General features: G+C 39.2%; 1 protein-coding gene and 1 long non-coding RNA gene across 30 annotated transcripts in view; one reads left to right on the top strand and one right to left on the bottom strand.

Annotated features, from left to right (window-relative positions):
- prom1a (prominin 1a) overlaps positions 1-17,556 on the top strand; it is a 105,374-nt gene that overhangs the window by 27,805 nt on the left and 60,013 nt on the right. For 23 of the 28 annotated variants that reach the window (XR_015777190.1, XR_015777189.1, XR_015777197.1 and 20 more), the window contains exons 2-3: positions 8,932-8,990; positions 9,561-9,587. Coding sequence is in view for 8 of the 28 variants with exons in the window: in XM_088080799.1 (XP_087936925.1) it covers positions 8,932-8,990; positions 9,561-9,587 (86 nt within the window). In the remaining 20 variants the exon portion in view is untranslated. The remainder of the gene's footprint in view (positions 1-8,931; positions 8,991-9,560; positions 9,588-17,556) is intronic. The other 5 variants (XR_015777191.1, XR_015777200.1, XR_015777192.1 and 2 more) reach the window with 1 other exon arrangement.
- LOC121947885 (uncharacterized) overlaps positions 1-17,556 on the bottom strand; it is an 84,746-nt gene that overhangs the window by 29,214 nt on the left and 37,976 nt on the right. Inside the window, exon 4 of one of the 2 annotated variants that reach the window (XR_006106121.2) lies at positions 10,271-10,343. The exons of the other annotated variant lie outside the window; for it this stretch is intronic. This is a non-coding gene — a long non-coding RNA (uncharacterized LOC121947885). Of the gene's footprint in view, positions 1-10,270; positions 10,344-17,556 lie in introns of those variants that run through there. 2 annotated transcript variants of the gene reach the window in all.

Here is a 17,556-nt window from a genome sequence, read left to right as displayed (position 1 = left end):
CCTCACGTCGCTGAGATTACTGCAGATGCACAAGACTTTTTTCTTTCTCTAGTGGAAATCTGTCTTTCTACAGGGACATATTTTTCATAAAGGAATATGAGAAAACATATTACTGAAATAGTTTTTTTAATCACACAAATAAATGTATGATTTATACATTTTTATAGTTGTATGGCTGAGTGTTTCACCTCAAACCTTTATTAGAACATTTTCTTCATACCATTTATCAAAAACTGTCAAAATACTGTGTGCACTCTGTAATTTGTCATATTGATAATCAACTCTCTGATAATAGATTTCCTGATTTAAATAAACATTGTATCAGATTAAAATAAAGCAGAATTCCTGTATGACTGTTTGCCTTTTAACAACATTTAATATTCGTCAATTTTGGCTTACTTTATGTACAAAATGTGTATATTTCCTAATATATAAAAAATGTATTGTTTTGGTATTCATATCAAAGCCCAGGTGTCAGCAGTAGCTTTAAACTAATATAATATATAATAACCGAAACTGGCCAAGTATGTCAAGATGAACAAAGAATTTGTCTTTGGTTATCAGCTGCTCTCAGTGTACTTGTACACAAAATGAAAGATACAAATATAGATATAAAGTTACACAAAGATAGCTGAACAAAGATAAGCAAACATTAACAAAGATAAAGCCACGTACAGGCACAGTGCTCTGGATGACAGCGTCAGATAAACAAAAGCTACGCTGCAAAGTGTGAACTCTAAAAAGTTTATATGTTGAAAAGTAATCATGTGAAGCTGCCATTACGCACTTTTCTTAACAAACAGTATGTTGTGTAGATTGTAGTGTATCTAAATGCCTTTGTTTATGTCTCTTCTGTAAGTCCTTACAGACAATCGATGCGTAGATGGACGTGTGTGTTCATTGTATTCAGCCACTGAAGGCGTAGGCTCGAACACTTCTGTCAAATCATTTAATCCATGGCACTAATCGCCTTTTTCTCCATGGACACCCAGAGGGGCTGCTGGGAGGATTACTGCTCACACATCGCAGTTTGTTTGCTGTGATGGTTTTGCTCTTGTATCTCTTTAATTAACTAATTAAATGTATGGTCTTACGATACAGAGCACAGTAACTGGATGCTGCGTGGTCTGTAAATACAGTGCATGGCAGTACATTTGTGGGGCTGCAAATAGAGGTTCCTAGAGTTCAAGGCAAGTTAAATTCAAGACTTTTAAAGACTTTTTTATGTCGCTTGGGATGAAGTTAAAGACCAATTTTACACCCAAATTAAAGGGAAAAAAACAGGAGCCAACATCAATTACTGAGGTTAAGGGACAATTTTGCTCTAATGCTTATTGTGAGTCTTTGGTCTTGTGGCGGGGACAAGAGGAGAACAGATTGGGAAATGTTTTCGCCTTTGTTGGAGGGTTTTCTTTGTCATTTTTTATGTCTCTTTTTGCATAAGGAATTTTGCTGCCTTGATTCCCAACGAGGCAAGTTGGAAAAGAGGCTCATTGCCTTTTACTGATGTCAGGAGGGCAGCAGAAGCTCGGTTAAACAGACAATTTTCATTGCATTTCCACTTCCCATGTTGTTGTTTTGTGAAAAAGTTACCAATTATTTTTTATTTTATTTTCATATATTTCATGTCTGACAGTTTTTAAGACTTTTAAAAGACTGATTTAAGATTTTAGAATAATTAATCTTTTTGTGAGTTATCATAGTTTCTCCAGTATTAAAAAGATGATGGTTATAAAGATGAAAAAATATGGTATGGTATTGTATTGTATGAATATACAGTTACTTTAAAGGTGGATGTATATGAGAGGATGCATTCGGACTGAGATAAAACCAATGTATTTATCCACAACTGGTTGGAGAAAAGGGTACAGTATAGTTAGAGAAGAAGTTTCGCTCAAAGTTTTGATTCTTTTCACCAACATGAAAACTGGATCCGACTGAAATCAATTAGAACCAAAATGAATTCAAGCTGACCAGAACAACATTTATAATTTACACTGAAGAATTGGATTAAAATGTTTTTTTTATGTCTGTTCCTGAAACATCCAACCTTTCAAAACCAGGGCTAGCATGATGAACAGCAACTATGATGTGTAAATGAAAGTACGCCTCTGCTTTGAATCGATTTTAAGTGGAAAACTCAAATTGATGCTCTTGGCTTGATGCAGGTGTCAGCCCTCTTCTGTGAAAGCTCTGTGTTTGCATATTTTGATCCAACTACAGGGGAAAAATTCATATTTTACGAGTATAAAGAAAAGGATGTTGTTATCTGGCAGGCATCAGGGGAACCAAGCATAAAAAAATCAATTAGGGGCAAAGTGCAGTCTGGACCGATCATATTAAGTTATTTTTTTATGCGTTCTTGGCCGGGGTGAACAACACAGAGGGTAAATTAGAGAAAGAGCGCAGACAAATCCATGCAAATGCTAAGATAAGGTTACACGGACTGGAAACTGATTTGTTTTGACCCCCTGCTGTCAAAACCGAACAGAATCACACAAGACTGTTCAATAAACATGCTGGCTGAGTTCATGTTCTATTTACGAGATGTGCTACAAAGGGGCAGGAAAAAAGCCAACAAAAGCCAACTTTGAAACGAAGCTACAAAGATTCAGCTGTAGTTTGAACCAAAATAAGACCCCATGTTGCACAAATAATGAAGCCACTGTGGTGAGAATAAACTTCTGGTCCAGTCATATGCACGGTATAAAATAATGGACCAGTTCCTTGATTTCACCCATTGTTTAATAGATTACCATTTTGAATCTCAAGTTTGGCGATTTAGTTGACTCAATCTTGGTTTTATGGAGCCTGAGGTGACCGTATTTTGACGAGCTGGGGACTGAGAGCTCGTAGACACTATGCAAGCCAACCTATAGCACCGTCCTGACTGCACCGGGCTCCTGCCATGCCGTACAATGTCCCTGCTAAAAAAGTCATCCAAGCGATAAGCTAACACAACCACTAGCTGGCTAACATGGGTAGAAAGATGCATCCGTAACTCATATTAACCGTGATAGTAATTGGTAGACTAATGTTGGCTAGCTAAATAACTGTACTCTGAGGAAAAAATGACTTAATTACAATGTCGTTCAGTACAACGACATGCTGAACATAATATTTTTAGGTGACCAGAACATTACAATTAATTTTCTGAGAAAATAATAATAAGGCCTTATTTTAAGATTAATTAATTCAATGACTTTTAAAACCTTTTAAGCATCCGCAGGAACACTGCACCGACTGTATATTTTACTTATATTGCAAGCATAATTTACAAAATAAACCTGATAATGAACTGAACAGGACGTATGAACTGACGATTAAGCCATAAATTCATTAGGAAAATATTATCTGGGGTCATAAATAAAGTCAAAGTAAGGTCATTTCTTCCATACAATCAAACCTCTATTTGCAACTTGTGGCTCCGCCCCCTGCTGGCCATTAGATAAGCAGGTTTAAGGCACTTCTGGATCAGTTTCACTTTTTAGACCTTGAGCCCACCTTCACTTCTTTTTCTTATCTCTGGGCCCATGAAAGTGTTCATTACTGTGGGAAACCCAACTGTTCATGGCCATAAAAATATCCTCCTTTTGCTTTTCTGAAACCGAGCAGCCAAACTAAGATAGAGAACGGCTGGATTCCTCTGGGCGGGCGACTCCCTTCTAGTGAAACTGATGAAAAATTCATCTTGCCAGGTTCTGCTTTATCTTGAGCTCCCTGCAAAGCTTCATTAAATCTGCTGTAAAAACCTCTTCCTCTTTGGTTCAGAGCTGAGAAGCTACCGGAGCCGGCCTCTGCTATGCATTTACATTTACATTAATTCACTCATACATTTACATTAACATTTTCAATACTGTCGATGCATTCTGCTGAAAGAGCGGTTTTACTATCCACAGAGAATCAGTGGAGTTCACTGAATCTAAGATAGTGTCAACATGACAAAAAACAGGTTAGTTTAGCAGAGTTAAAACCCAAAATATCCTGACAAATACATTTAATGTGCCTTTAACATGACAGGAGCCAGCAGAGAGGGTGGGGAGGAGAGAGTTAACGTGGGTGGAAACTAGCAGCAAGTGAGCTTTTCGTTCATGGAGAGGGATTAGACGCCTCTCACTAGAAACGGAGGCTGGATTGAATCCAGCCCTCTCTCCTCGCTGCTTTTCTCTTTCACCTCTTTTTCTCCTCTCTTATCCCTCTGTCTTTGATCTTCCTCTGTCCTTTCTTTCTCCCTCCTCTCTCTTACATCCCTCCATCCTCCACTGCTTCTTTTATTCTTTATGCTTCCAGCAGTGACAAGTTCATTCATTCATTTTCTCAGACACTGCAGCTCTGGTCCTACAGAACATTTCCCAAAAGGCAGAACAAACCCTCCTCACTGAGTTATACTTGTTGATTTTTCAGTTTCTTTGGAGCATTTATAACTTCCCAATTATCACACATACACTCTGACCGTAGCAGCTTTCGCTTTCGTCTGTCACTCAGCTGGTGGACTCTGGTTATTCTGGGCTGGCCACAGTGTCTCCTATCAGTTTGGTTATTGTAAAACTAATCTGCATTAATGAGCATTATTTGCTACTATCTGGCGTTCAAAAGTTAGCCGCCGAGAGGCTGAGCAGAAGAACACGAACCTACAGTTCAAAGAGAGTTCAATTTAAGACTTTTAAGACTCTTATAATGCCACTCAGAATGAAATTTAAAACCAATTTGAGATCAGTATATCAGTATATATAATTTTGCAATGATGTTGACTACAATGTAAAATATGACCTTTTTTTAAAGTTGATTGATCTATTTCAAATGCTGAAAATGTTAAAAACGTTCCTGAGTTGAACATGTGACAAAAGAACGTATTATGTTGTCAATAAGAGGCTTATTTATTTTTTATTTGATTGGACGGTAAATGTACATGGGTGTTGTTTTGCTGGTTCCTTTATCCTGAGCTGTGTGACATTAAATTTGTTAAATTATTTTAAAAAATATTACAAATTATTTTGAGATTTTGTACCACAATGTCAGCAAAAACGTATTCATAATATACTTTTTTCCAATATCTTAGCATTTTTTTTGTCCTTGAAAAGATTGATTTAAGACATGTTTATACCAATAAGGCCTTATTTATATATAAATTACTTTAATGCCTTTGAGACTTTTTAAGGATCTGTGGGAAACCTGTTGGCTAAAGTTTATCAGCACAGGCCAGAATTTCTAAATCCTGAAAAAAAAAAACAAACAGCCAAGCGAAGGTGCAGAAGTCTTGTTTTCTAGACCTCTGCTCAACTTAAATTATAATATTATATGCAATTGTTTGGGAATTCTTGTCCATTATCAACATAATTAAACTACCTACCCCAACTTCAAGCTGTTTTTTTTAAAAAAGCAAAAACATTCAAAAGTTTCAGTTTCCCCAGTGTGAAGATGAGCTGCTTTTCTCTGTCCTCTATGATAAGACATTCCCATGATAAAATAATTAGCAGCTGCAATATGTATTTAATTCAGAGGAGACACAGTTCAGGGTCTTTTGAAAATGGCACCAGAGTGCTTGTTTCTCAGTTTTTGGGATATATTTCCAGAAAGTGCTGAACGGTTATTTGCTATTGATCCGTCTCTGTGCTTCAGTTATCCTCTTTTGCAGCCGATATCTTTTACCAAAATATCTGCCTTTCAGTGAGGTCAGCATGAATCTGAAGCAGCGTTTCTCATATTTTGACATATTACTGCAATGTTTAGGCCTGAGGGCTCACTGTGCAGTTGTAGAGATCTTGTTTACCATCGTTACAGTTTGTATCCTGTGAGGACATGAGGGAAACGGCTTCACTACGAGGTCAGGGGATTCTTAGAAAAGCACACAAAGGACCAGTACAACAAGAAAAGCTGATAGCTAGGCTCAGCTCGCTGAATGTTACTTTTCTCTAAAAGCTTGGATCATTTTACACTTCACCCCCAAAACCCACAATCGTGACTAACGAAAGCCATCCTGGGGTGGAGGAACTGACCTGGAGGCTGGAAAACTACGGAGGCAGGTTGACCTACAAAGCTGACTTGTGTTTTCTGAACTTGGTGGGAAAATTCTGGCAAAACATTCACTATCAGCTGTTTGCTTACTGTAACAACCATCAAACTGCCCTGAAGCAAGGCACCTGAGCTGCGCCTGCTCCAGCTCCGTAACAGCTAACACAATCGCAGGTTGTACCGGGCAGGTCAAGAGTGGAACTACACAAGTGTGAGGAAGACTGACTGAGAATAAAACGCCTTCTCAGACAAATAATCCTGCATTAATAAATGTTTAAATAAAGGCAATTAGACACGACTGCTTTAAAGATAAGCCCCTCTCTCTTCCTAAACAGCCATAATAACTAGGTGAAGTAAAAGCCCGGAGCGCTCTCCTGTTAATACAAATCTCATGCTTTGAATATTACGCAGAGAACATACGTCTGTTGTGTGATTAATTAAAACAATCATTGTCAACAGTTTATCTGTGGGGTATAGTCTTTCTACAGAAAAATAAAGAGCACTGCACTGCAGAAGAGAAAATAAAAACGCTTGTGTGTTTTGCATCTTATTTTTGGAAACTGATTGCCTCTGAGAGGACTTGCCGTCTCTGTCATCATTATGTGATGAGTCACAGCCAGCGCTGCTCCAGGTGTAGATATGAAAGCGAACAGAGGCGCACAGTATTCGATAGGACGGAGAATTTGGGGATCTTTTTAATCTTTATGATATTATTACTCAGTGTTATATATATATGTCTCCGCACCATGCATTTGTTTATACAAATATATTATAGTTTATAACAAATATCATATAAATATTAAGAAATAAACTTGACATTTTAAGTTGATATAAGGTCCTTTAGTCATATATAGTTCAAGCTTGCGTTCCTGAATATGGTGATGTTATTTATGGATAAGAAGAAGAAAAAAGGGTTAGATTGTTTATCTTTTCATAGTTGTTTCTTTTTCAAAGACACATTATTCGCTTCAGATGTAGCATGCAAAGTTGCAGCAGGATGCACTTCCAAGAACCGAACAACGTCTGACAAGGAAACAAGGCGGTCAGAAATATTTAAGGTCTTTGAAAGAGATGAATGCCATCAACCTGGCGGCCAGGGCGACCACCGAGAAGCACAGGTGGACAGGATTTGACCGAGCTCGACTGACCGAGAAAAATACAGCTCCTGGCTGGCTAATCATGTCCCCCCTCCACCTGCACTGCCAAACCCATCGAGTTATGCGTCAGTATTCAAAGGTTATCAGAGAAACTAATTTCACTGTCACCATATTATTTAACATGCTCTCATACTGGTTTCTGAAAACAGTCCAAACACATGAACATCTGAGGGAGGTTTAACAGATTTAAACATGATTTTACTGTCCTTCTTACTTTCAAAGACAACTGAATTCTCTTGTTACTGGCTGTTCTTTGGGGCTTGTTTATCTCGTAAATCAGCTTTTTAATGAAAGATTTTTAGTTGTGTGCTGAAGTATCATTTTAACCATAATGCCGTGTTCACACTGCGGGCGAAGGAGCAACAGGCTATAAGTGATTTTCACTGGAAGCTACAAACTGACCTGGCAACTCTTTTTGTACATTAGTGACGCGGTGCATCAACTAATCAAAAGGTTTTGTTTCTAGCGGCGGTGCTGTGTTATTTAGCTGAGTTAGTTGACGCTGGGCTAGCTTTCTGTGCACACAGGAGTGCAATGGGGCAGTGAGATGTGATGTTAAAATGGGCTCAGATATTGATGCAGATACATTTTCATTAAATACAAACTTAAGATGGCATTGAGTTGAGGTGCTTTGTTGCAAGTTGTAGATAAAGCAGACACAAACAAGCCCATGACACCAACAGGATCCTAACACGATGTCATGCCGGAAATAAATAAAATAAGAGTTCCTCGCCCTGTCAGACTTGTCCCGGTCTAAACCCAGGGGGAAGAGATGGGGATGAAGGGACACTGCAGTGTCAGAGTTTGGCTCTGGATTTCCTGACACCATCTTGTCAAAGATGACAACTTGCTGCTTCAGCTTGACAGCAATAATTTCTCACATTAACTACATTCTGCACGTTCCTGCTGTTGGCTGAGGAAAGTTTCCATACCAAGCTCATGATATGAGAGCTGAAAATTACCATAAATTGACTAGTAAAATGAAGTCAGACAGTTTGTGCACACCATGAATGAGTCATGAGAATAACACTAACTGAGGAGGCTGTGTAAAGCGTGTCTTCCATTTTTAAAATAACAATCTGCAAAAACGGCTTATTTGAGTGATACCGTTGTGAAGCATTTCTGGATGAGGGTCTGGGTGCAGCACCCAAAAAGGCATTTAAAGAACACTGGGGTGCACTGGAAACCATATTTTTGAAAGGAGAGCGTTAAGGTGCTCTTTGGGAACATCTGAGTGCGTCTCCTTTTTTGATGGATGGTTGATGGATGATTTTAGATGGATGTTATTTGGCACCTGCACCTCATTATCACATTCTGATTGGCTGCTGATTGTGATCAATAAAGCGCTTTATCTGAGTTTTCATGTCAAATTTCTGTTGCATTTGTTAAAGACTTGTATGTAAAAAATTCTGTTCACGTGGCTTTTTTGCTCGCAGGAAACTAATAAGAATGATAATCCAACAGCCCCTTTGAATCAAATCTCTTATTTGGCATTCAGTGACATGCTTTTCTAATTAAATAACACTGAATAATAATCACATTAACATTCTTGGAAGACAATTAGCCTAAATTTTAATTTATGAGGGGTGGTGAGGGACATGGATAATGGATCAGGGATCTTAAAAAAGGTAAAGACCCCCACCTTAGCAGTTTGGTTTGTTATTCATTGATTAAGTAGATGTTTAAATGCATACAACACAACTATGGGTGCATACAGAAACAACATCTCTCCTCATGTTGTCTGTTTTCATTGTCGTTGCAGATCTTATTGTCAAACTGGCAAAGGACAAGTTTGGAGCCATTCAGACAGAATACCAAAAGGTAACCGTGTGTATTTGTGTGTGCTAAAAAGATTGCTTTGCTTTCTTTACCTTATTGCATTATGTTTCTCTGACTGGATGCAACAATTTACAATAGACGTTCTAGAAGAAATGCACCTCTGAGATACTCCCTGACTGCGCAGGTGTTAATAGCTTTTACAAGCCAAGGCGAGGCCATCTTTTTACTGGCACTCCAGAAAAAAATGGTAATTGCTTTTGGCACAACCTGTGAATTTAAAGGGAGATACATCATTTGATTTTTTTATGAGGAACAACTTTGATAACCAAGGATGTTTTTTTAGCTCTTTGACAGTCCCTCAGATCAAAAGTTCACTCTGTACCTTCCTTTCAATTATGGGAGAATTTTCTGTCTGTGTGCAGCGTTACAATATGCAACTATGTGGATATGCATGCCAGTTTCAATCCTTTGATTTCTCTTTTTTTGTTGTTCTGTTTCATCCACATGTTTTTTTTGTTTTGTGGCTTTGCTCTTTCTTTGACGCTGCGCTGCCTTTGTCTTCTGCATGCCTTCTTCATCTGATCTGCTCTGATCTGATCTGGCCTCCCTCAGCCAGAGAACATAGTGCTGACCCTTCAGGTAAAGTCTGCACACTGGACCTACAGTGCGAACCCATCCCGTCTCATCACGCTCCATTGTCCCGAGTCACCAGGGCTGCACAATTCACGCTTAAATTTATACTTAAAAGCTCCAGCATTTAGGATTTAGGGGCATCTTTTGGCAAAAATAGAAAATAATTTTCATAACTATGTTTTCATTGGTTTATAATCACCTGAAAACATGAGTTTTAATCTTGTTACCTTAAATTGAGCTGTTAATATCTGCACAGGGAGCGGGTCCTGTTCTGTGCATGGATGTATCAACAGACCTGGATACAGAATTGAGCAAGACCACATTCTTTCATATGAAAAAGTGGTTCATGAAGCTAAAAATGCTCTATTTCTGTAGAATAAAAGTGCATCAATCTTCCCATTTTGGAGCAGGCGCACTAGAGACTGGATTTATTTCCCAAATGTTACTGGACGGATGGTTAAATCGTGATTGTTGTTGCAGGGATTGTTACACTAAAAAAAAAACATCAACTGATTTATTGATGTCTCTTTCCCAATGTAAAGTAATGGCAAAAGGGTTTTTGGGCCTCATGGCATCACTTGATGGACCATAGAAATTGCGGTAGCACTTTTTGGCCACTGTTACGACCTCTAAAACAAACGAAAAGCTCAGCAGAGACCGTAACATATGAAGGACGCCAGAGACAGGTGTAAAAGGGTTAAAACACAAAAACTTTATTGTTTAACGTCAATCAGTTGTTTCAAAACACTTCTTGGTGGCTCTCTGTAAAGGAAACAAATCAGAAAATACAATCAACAGAACAAACCAAGAAGGGATGAAGGTCCCGGCCAAAAGAAACAAAAAGCTGCTGAGCCAGCCCACAGAGGGCCATCACGCTCAGCGCCTCCACCCTAACTCCCCAAGAGTAGAAAGAACAGGGAATCTAACTGAGGTTAAATAAAAACCGAAAAATGAACTACCAGAAACCTCCAACCAAAACTAAAATAACAAACTCAAACAACAAAACCCAGTAATCTAAACATGCTGGGGGAAAAAGAAAAAGAACAAAAGAGAGAGAGCCTCCTGAACCCGGCTGCCGTGCTGCCTCCTCCCCGTGCAGCTCGCGTCTCAGAGAGAGCGTCCTCACACTCCGCACCTCTTTACCTGCCCTCTCCAACGAGGGAACTGGCTACAGGTGCACAGGCGGGAGGGCAGAGGGAGCGCACGGGGAGAGGAGGAAGACGGCACACAGCCGCAGCAATAACAACAACAACACTGTGCAATTACGCACACACAACCAGGCCGCATGCAACAACCACCACAAACACTGGCTTTAAAGTTCGGCGCTCTTCCTGGGGGCGTGGTTCCACTGAGTTCTGCCATGTTGTTCTACAGTAGCCCAAAATGGACAATTTAACACTGGCTCTAGATAAGGCTATGCGTGCTTTGGCGTTGGCCACTGTAGTTGTCTGTTGCGCCTGGCACACTGGAGTATTTTCAGTTCTGCAACCTCTCTGCTAGATGCCACTAAATCCTACACACTCGACCTGAAGTTACACTTTGGTATACATATCACAGCCATTTTCTCTGTGTGTGTGTGTTTATGTCAACATCTTCATCATTGGAATACTCATTAATTGTGCAGCCCTATGACTCTCACCCAGCCATCCTATCCACCTTGCAACCACTAAGTAAGCTTTGGAAAAACTGTAGCTCCTGATGTCCTGATTTAGATTTTTCCAGCTTCATGGAGGAACAACAATGCTGACTAGACTCTAAGTGAAGAGTTGAAGTGCTCTGGAATGAAATTCAGACCATTTTTAAGATTCTTTTAGACCAGTGTCATGACCCTGACTCTCTAATGATATGCTCATTGTGAAATACTATCCTTTGTTTTGCGACTTGGCTGCTGACCACGTCTGGCCCTGTCAGAAATCGGGCATGTAACACAAACCAGCACATTCCCGTCAGCGCAATATCAAGCCAATGGATAAAAATAACTGTATGGGTTTGGCAAGTTATTCTAAAAGCCTCGACCATTTTTACCCAGTTTGTGTTAATATGGTTCTAAATGGTTCTAACAACTGGATTACCAGGTGGTGAATAAACAGACATGTTCAGACAGAATATCTTTAAAACCATTGGCCAGCTGTCTACTTTGCCTCTGAGAAGTATTTGCTCTGATATCCACCCAAACCACAGCGAGGATGAGACACACTCACACACACACACACACACACACACACACACACTCTCTTGATCTTTTGCATGCTGATGCTGGCAGAACTCTTTTTACTACTACAAATCTGCACACACTGACCTGGACCGCTGACACACAGTATGCAGCTGCCAAAGCTTAATAAGAACATCTATCCTCCAAAAGACCACCAAACAAATCACTCAAGAAATACCCAAAAAGACAAAACCTCTTTGAGTTTGCTCCCTTGCAAGTGATAAAAAGGAGATTACCAATTTTACAGTCCCTCCTAAAATATGTGATTTCAATAATAAAACAACCAACCAGTGTTTACAGGCTGCATAATTTGTTCCAACAAAGCCAAAATCCACTTTTTCGCATAATAACTTTATATATGTGTACTCATAGGTCAATGTCTATACTGTTACTTTGTTTCAGATTCTAGTGGAGCTTTACAAATAAATTAGATTCGTGACTGTGGCTGGTTTATCAAAGACAGCAAATCCAGGTCAAAACTGAAACCAAACTTTTTCCCTACAAAAAAGGATGGTCAGTGGCTCTACACGTCAACCTATGGCACTCTAGGTACCCATCCAGCATCAGTTTTTGGATAACATAGGTTTATGCTGATTTCAGGTTCACTTTGTTCAGTTAGGGCAACAGAACCAGGTTCGAGGTTAAGTTAAATAAAAAACATCATAGTTAAGCCTACAATAAGTGCGCTTGTTACTAACGTAATGTGACGTTCATACCACAAGTGCAGTATGATACACATACTAGCATAATACACTGTTATCAAAACCAAATTCCCTCTTTGATGTTACAGTATTGTAGAACTACTATCAGTACTTTGAATATTAACACAATTTCAGTTTTGATTAATAGCCATCAGTAATGTAGATATAATGACGAAGTGGGTAAAGGAAGTATCGAAACAAGAAGAATTGTCAGATCAGTTGAGAAAAATACATCACTTATGTATATACTATGAATATCCAATATCTCAGACGATATTTAGATATTTATGATATCTTTATAATGCTCGGCCCTAGCTTCTGTAACTCGGTCATTTAGCCTCACAGTCAGTGAGCGGTTTTGGGTAACAGCGTCTTGTTGGAGGACACTTCAGCAGGCCTTGTGGCTGCTGCTTTGATTTAAATCTGATTAAAGTTAGAGAATTGCCTTGTCTTCACCACTCAGACATGATGCCACCTCATCATCCAGTTTGCTCTCATCAGAAGGTCACCTCCTTCTTTTGGGCACTTGCCAAGACAAAGCTATAGTCCAAAAATAGACAGAGCTGCAGGCCCTTGAAGAGTGGTGGTGGAAAAAAAATAAAACATTTTTGACCTTTTTTTGTGAAGATTCACCCAATAACAAGCAGAGCCCAGGAGCAGAATGACAATGCAAGCATTCAGATTTGCAAAATGTCCTCAACAACTGGGCTGACATTGGTGCTTTTAGCCGACAGACCGCACGTACACTCACACATGCCCAGCGTCTCTCTTCTCTCTCTGTCTTTGCCTCTCTACATCTTCAAAACTCTGGTCCCCTTTTTTCTCTCCATTTTCACTGACCCTGAAATCATTCATGATTTTAGTCCTTGAGGTCAGAAAGCTCATGACTGACAGTCTTTTTCTCCCTACATCTTGTAAACTATGTTTTTGACACAGCCAGGAGCCTCGCTCATCCAAACACAAGCTCTTGGAGGTTGGATTATGCTCACCGCCCGAGACTCCAAGTTTGCCCAGAGATTTACGAATGAACCAGAGAACACTCCTCTCTGACAAGTTCAGAAGCCATTTCCTTTCACCCCGAAAGTTAAAAAAAGCAAAAAGCTGTAGTTCCCTGGAGAAAGCAGGGTCATTGACTTATGAAGGCGATTAAGATTAGTGTGAATCAGCCAGGAGAGCAGTTCGCCCATTCAGGAGCAGCGATAGCGGCCCGCTTTGATCCTTTCATAACGAGAAGCTATTGAACATCATTGTGACAAGTTACATGCGGTGTGGGAATTACCAATCCCCTATTCAATTTTGCCAATTTCCAAAGCCTGTGCTGAGTGTGGTTTAGATAGGAGCAGATTAAGCAGGAGCGCTGTGGTACATGACAAGAGGAGGTTGAAGCTCCACTGAGAACCTGCCAACAGCAGCAATTTAACTCTCCCAATACATCAGGAGGAATTTGCAAGAAATCGTCTTGCGTCACCTTGAATATTTTTAATATTCAATCAAAGTCGAGGATTATTGGGGCTTTGTGATGAGGGATATGCCGATTTCACAGCTGACTTTTCAGAGACAAAACACAATCCTAACATGCAGAACAATCTAAATACAGAGTTTTTATACAAATGGTAGTACAAATAGTATACAAAAGTATACAGCAGTCAGCATTCCTCCATTCACTCCTGTGCTCACTGTGTTAATGAGCATTTTAAGTAGGGGTCTACAGATTATTGGCCTGGCTGATTTTTGGGACCAATATTTGGCATTTTGCAAATTATCTGTATTAGCATTTTATTTTAATGATTGCCGATAAACTGTATTGATTAAAATGTGCAAAGAAAGTGTCGGCATGGGAGGAACTTTTTCTTCGTAAAACCTCAGGAGGCTATTTTTATTGATATTTATTATTTTTTTAATTTAAATTTTATTTAAAAATTCAGTAAAGAATTTTTATAATGTTGATTGTTTGCTAAAGGTATTCAAACGAACTTTTGCGTTTGAGTTTATTGTATTCCAAATTTGAAGTTTTTTATTGTAAATGCATATAGGTTCCAAATATTGGTTATCGGTCCTATTGGCTACTGATGATCAGTATCGGCCCTGAAAAACCAATATCGGTCGACCCCTAATTGTAATCATACTGGTCCTCACCAACTCTCAGACCTCGCTATACTCGTACTAACCGTGATCCCAAACAATAACTGTCCTCTGTCTGATCTTAACAATCTAACAGCTCAAATCAAAAATGCAAATGGGTTTGTTTAACATTGTTTCACAGGTAAAAAAACACAAGGATTAGTATAACAACTATTCATTTTTTTAGTTTGTCCAGTCAGGTTTTTAGTTTTTTCTGAACGTCCATTTGAACCTGAATAAACATATTTACACTGCAGCTAACCAGCAATTTACACCCATCTGTATTATTATGGATCCCACTGGATGCTGTAATTGGCCAGCTCTCGCGTGTTGATGCATCCAAGTCAGGGGCAATTAGGGTTAGGGCAAAGAGGTCACAGTTAGGGCTAGTACTAGCCAATATCGGGTATTCTCTGAGACTGAAGTGGTACATTTACAATTATTATACAGACCGATAAGCATTTTACTTTGACAAATGCTATATCTAAGTCCTTTCTGTACTTATTATCATCATCATTATTATTATTATTATTAAGTCCATATAGGACGAAAGTCATTCTTAATGAATTTGGTCAAGCTCCTCACACAGGAGACAGGGATTTGAGTCCCATGTGAGTCAACATCAGGTTTTTATTTTTAGACTTAGCTGATTTATTGGTTTCAGTTTTTAGAATGAATAAAGCTGCTGAATGCACACTGTGTACTTAAACGTCAGCAGAACTGCTGACAGACACATTTGTGTTAACGTCACATTTTGACGCTGCTAGGATGCAGAGAAATATATTCACCTTGGTGCAAACTGCTACATTTGCCATTTACAGCCAAGTGCAAATATCATTGTTGGCTACACACACCTGGGTGCTACTAGCATATTTTTCAAAGGCCCAAAAGAAATATGCACTCAGTTGTCAGTTGATTAGCCAAACACAAGTAAAACTAATGCAGTCTAATACAACAGTCCCTTTTAATTAAGGTTATAATGATCTGTATTAGGTTAAAGTGTCTTTTAGATGTGATGATTCAACTTTATAGTAAGTTTGGAGGCTGCAGTTTATGACTTGTATCGCTCATAAATGTTTTAATATTTCGTAAACTGTTGAAATAAAAGTTACTTCAGACTGCAGTAGTTTTACACGGATGTACCTAATGAACTGGCTGTAAAAGGCCCATGTAATTCTTTAATGTGAGCCACAAAGCTGAAGGTTTTCACACTTAATAAGTCACAAAAATTCAGTCTTGACCCAAGTGACAGAAATCTGCCAACTGATCGTAAACAGTATGTGGTTGAGTGATGAAAATTATATTTCGCTGAACTGACACTTTCCGCAGTAAAATTATTAAAAAGAATGAATTGCACTCAAACAGGTGCAATTATTTCCCCATATGGGCACATTTGTTACCTTGTTTCAAGAAAAATCAGGATTTTATGACTCAATTCAAGTCCAAAGTACTTCAGTACAGCTGTGCACTAACTGCCTTGTAGTCTATTCCTATTGAAGCAGGTTTTTCATCAGAAATTCTGTTTTTCCCTCATTACGGCAGCAAAAACTGCCCCACAGGGCTGCAGGGATGGCTCTGACTCTTTTGAGTATTTCGCCATCATCCTTCGTGTGTTGCCATCGTCAAAAAGCATTTTGCAGTTTATTGGAAATTTATGTTAAGAAAAAAAAGCTCTTCTTCAACAGGACTAGCATTTTCTGGGGGCCTCTAGTGATCAATAATAATTTCAGGGGTCATCTGTTATCTTAATCTGAATCTGCCGCGTCTGGAATTTGTCAAGTCAAAATTTGACTGCAGATTTCCTGCTATATTCTGCCAAACAGAGGTCATATGATAATATTAGTCCTGTGTGAAACAGCATCTCTGTGATTTGGGGTCATACTTAGGTTGCTTGCCCCGTGCATCAGGTCAGATGAGGAGCATGTAGCTCGAAACGTCTCTCAGTGGAGATTACACAGCTACGTATAAAGGATTTCTGGGAGGTGAAAGTCCACGATTTCATAGAGGAATTGTGGATTCAAAACATCAGATGATCCGCTCAACTTTTGAAGAGTTATGTGATGCAATATCACCTCTTGTAGCGCCTGCTGCATCATGCCCGAGTGAGCCGAGTGAGTAAATTTGCAATTTAAATTTCCGCAATTTGAGGGTCAATGGAAACCCGCCTAAGAATGAGGACGGCTCAGTCTCTGTGCAGCCTAATGCAAGATGCAGGGAGAGAGTGCAAATACTAAATTATTGCAAATTTTCAAAACAAATAGAACAATAAAACATTTCAGACTCAGTGTGCAAGGTTTATGTCTGCAACTTTTTTTTTTCGGATGACGGATTATGCACAGCTAGTAGTGCTGTGTAGTGTTCCTGCGTTGTGTATAGTTGAGTTACAAATGACTGTGTGCATTATAACCGTAAATTCAAGTAAAATACAGACTTTGCCGCATGAAACAAAGACATAGGGGTATTTCTAATTCACATTACTGGTTATACTAGTCCCGTGTGAACAGGGCTTAAGTCTCAACCAGCTGCCAGTGTCGCGGTTTGGCAGAAGTATTGTTGTCCCACAGATAAACAAAAAAGAAGTCTTTGCGCTCAGATTGTGTAATCTCGTAGTTACAGAGTCAATTATTTAATTGGCTTGTAGTATTTAAGAATTAGAAAGCGTTCTCCTTAAGTGAGTAGTGTTATGCAATGTGTTTATTGTTTATCCACAAATCCCTTTTGGACAAAGAGTAGAGAGAGAGATTCTCCAGCGGTGGGATCCTACCAGATATTTTTAGATTTGTTGCTCATTTTATCCTCTGCCTCCTTGTGTGTGTCCTCCCTTTTTTCTCCTTTACGCTGGTATTAATCTATCCTTTCTTCTCTCCCTCACTCCCCAACTCATCTGCTCACCTCCTCTGATCCAATTCTTTTTTCAATCCCCATCCCATTTTCTCCTCTC

Source organism: Plectropomus leopardus, chromosome 8 (assembly GCF_026936395.1).
Source record: "Plectropomus leopardus strain MGB_pleo_1.0 chromosome 8, ASM2693639v1, whole genome shotgun sequence".
NCBI classification, from domain to species: domain Eukaryota; kingdom Metazoa; phylum Chordata; class Actinopteri; order Perciformes; family Serranidae; genus Plectropomus; species Plectropomus leopardus.
This window is presented reverse-complemented; position numbering and strand designations above follow the sequence as displayed.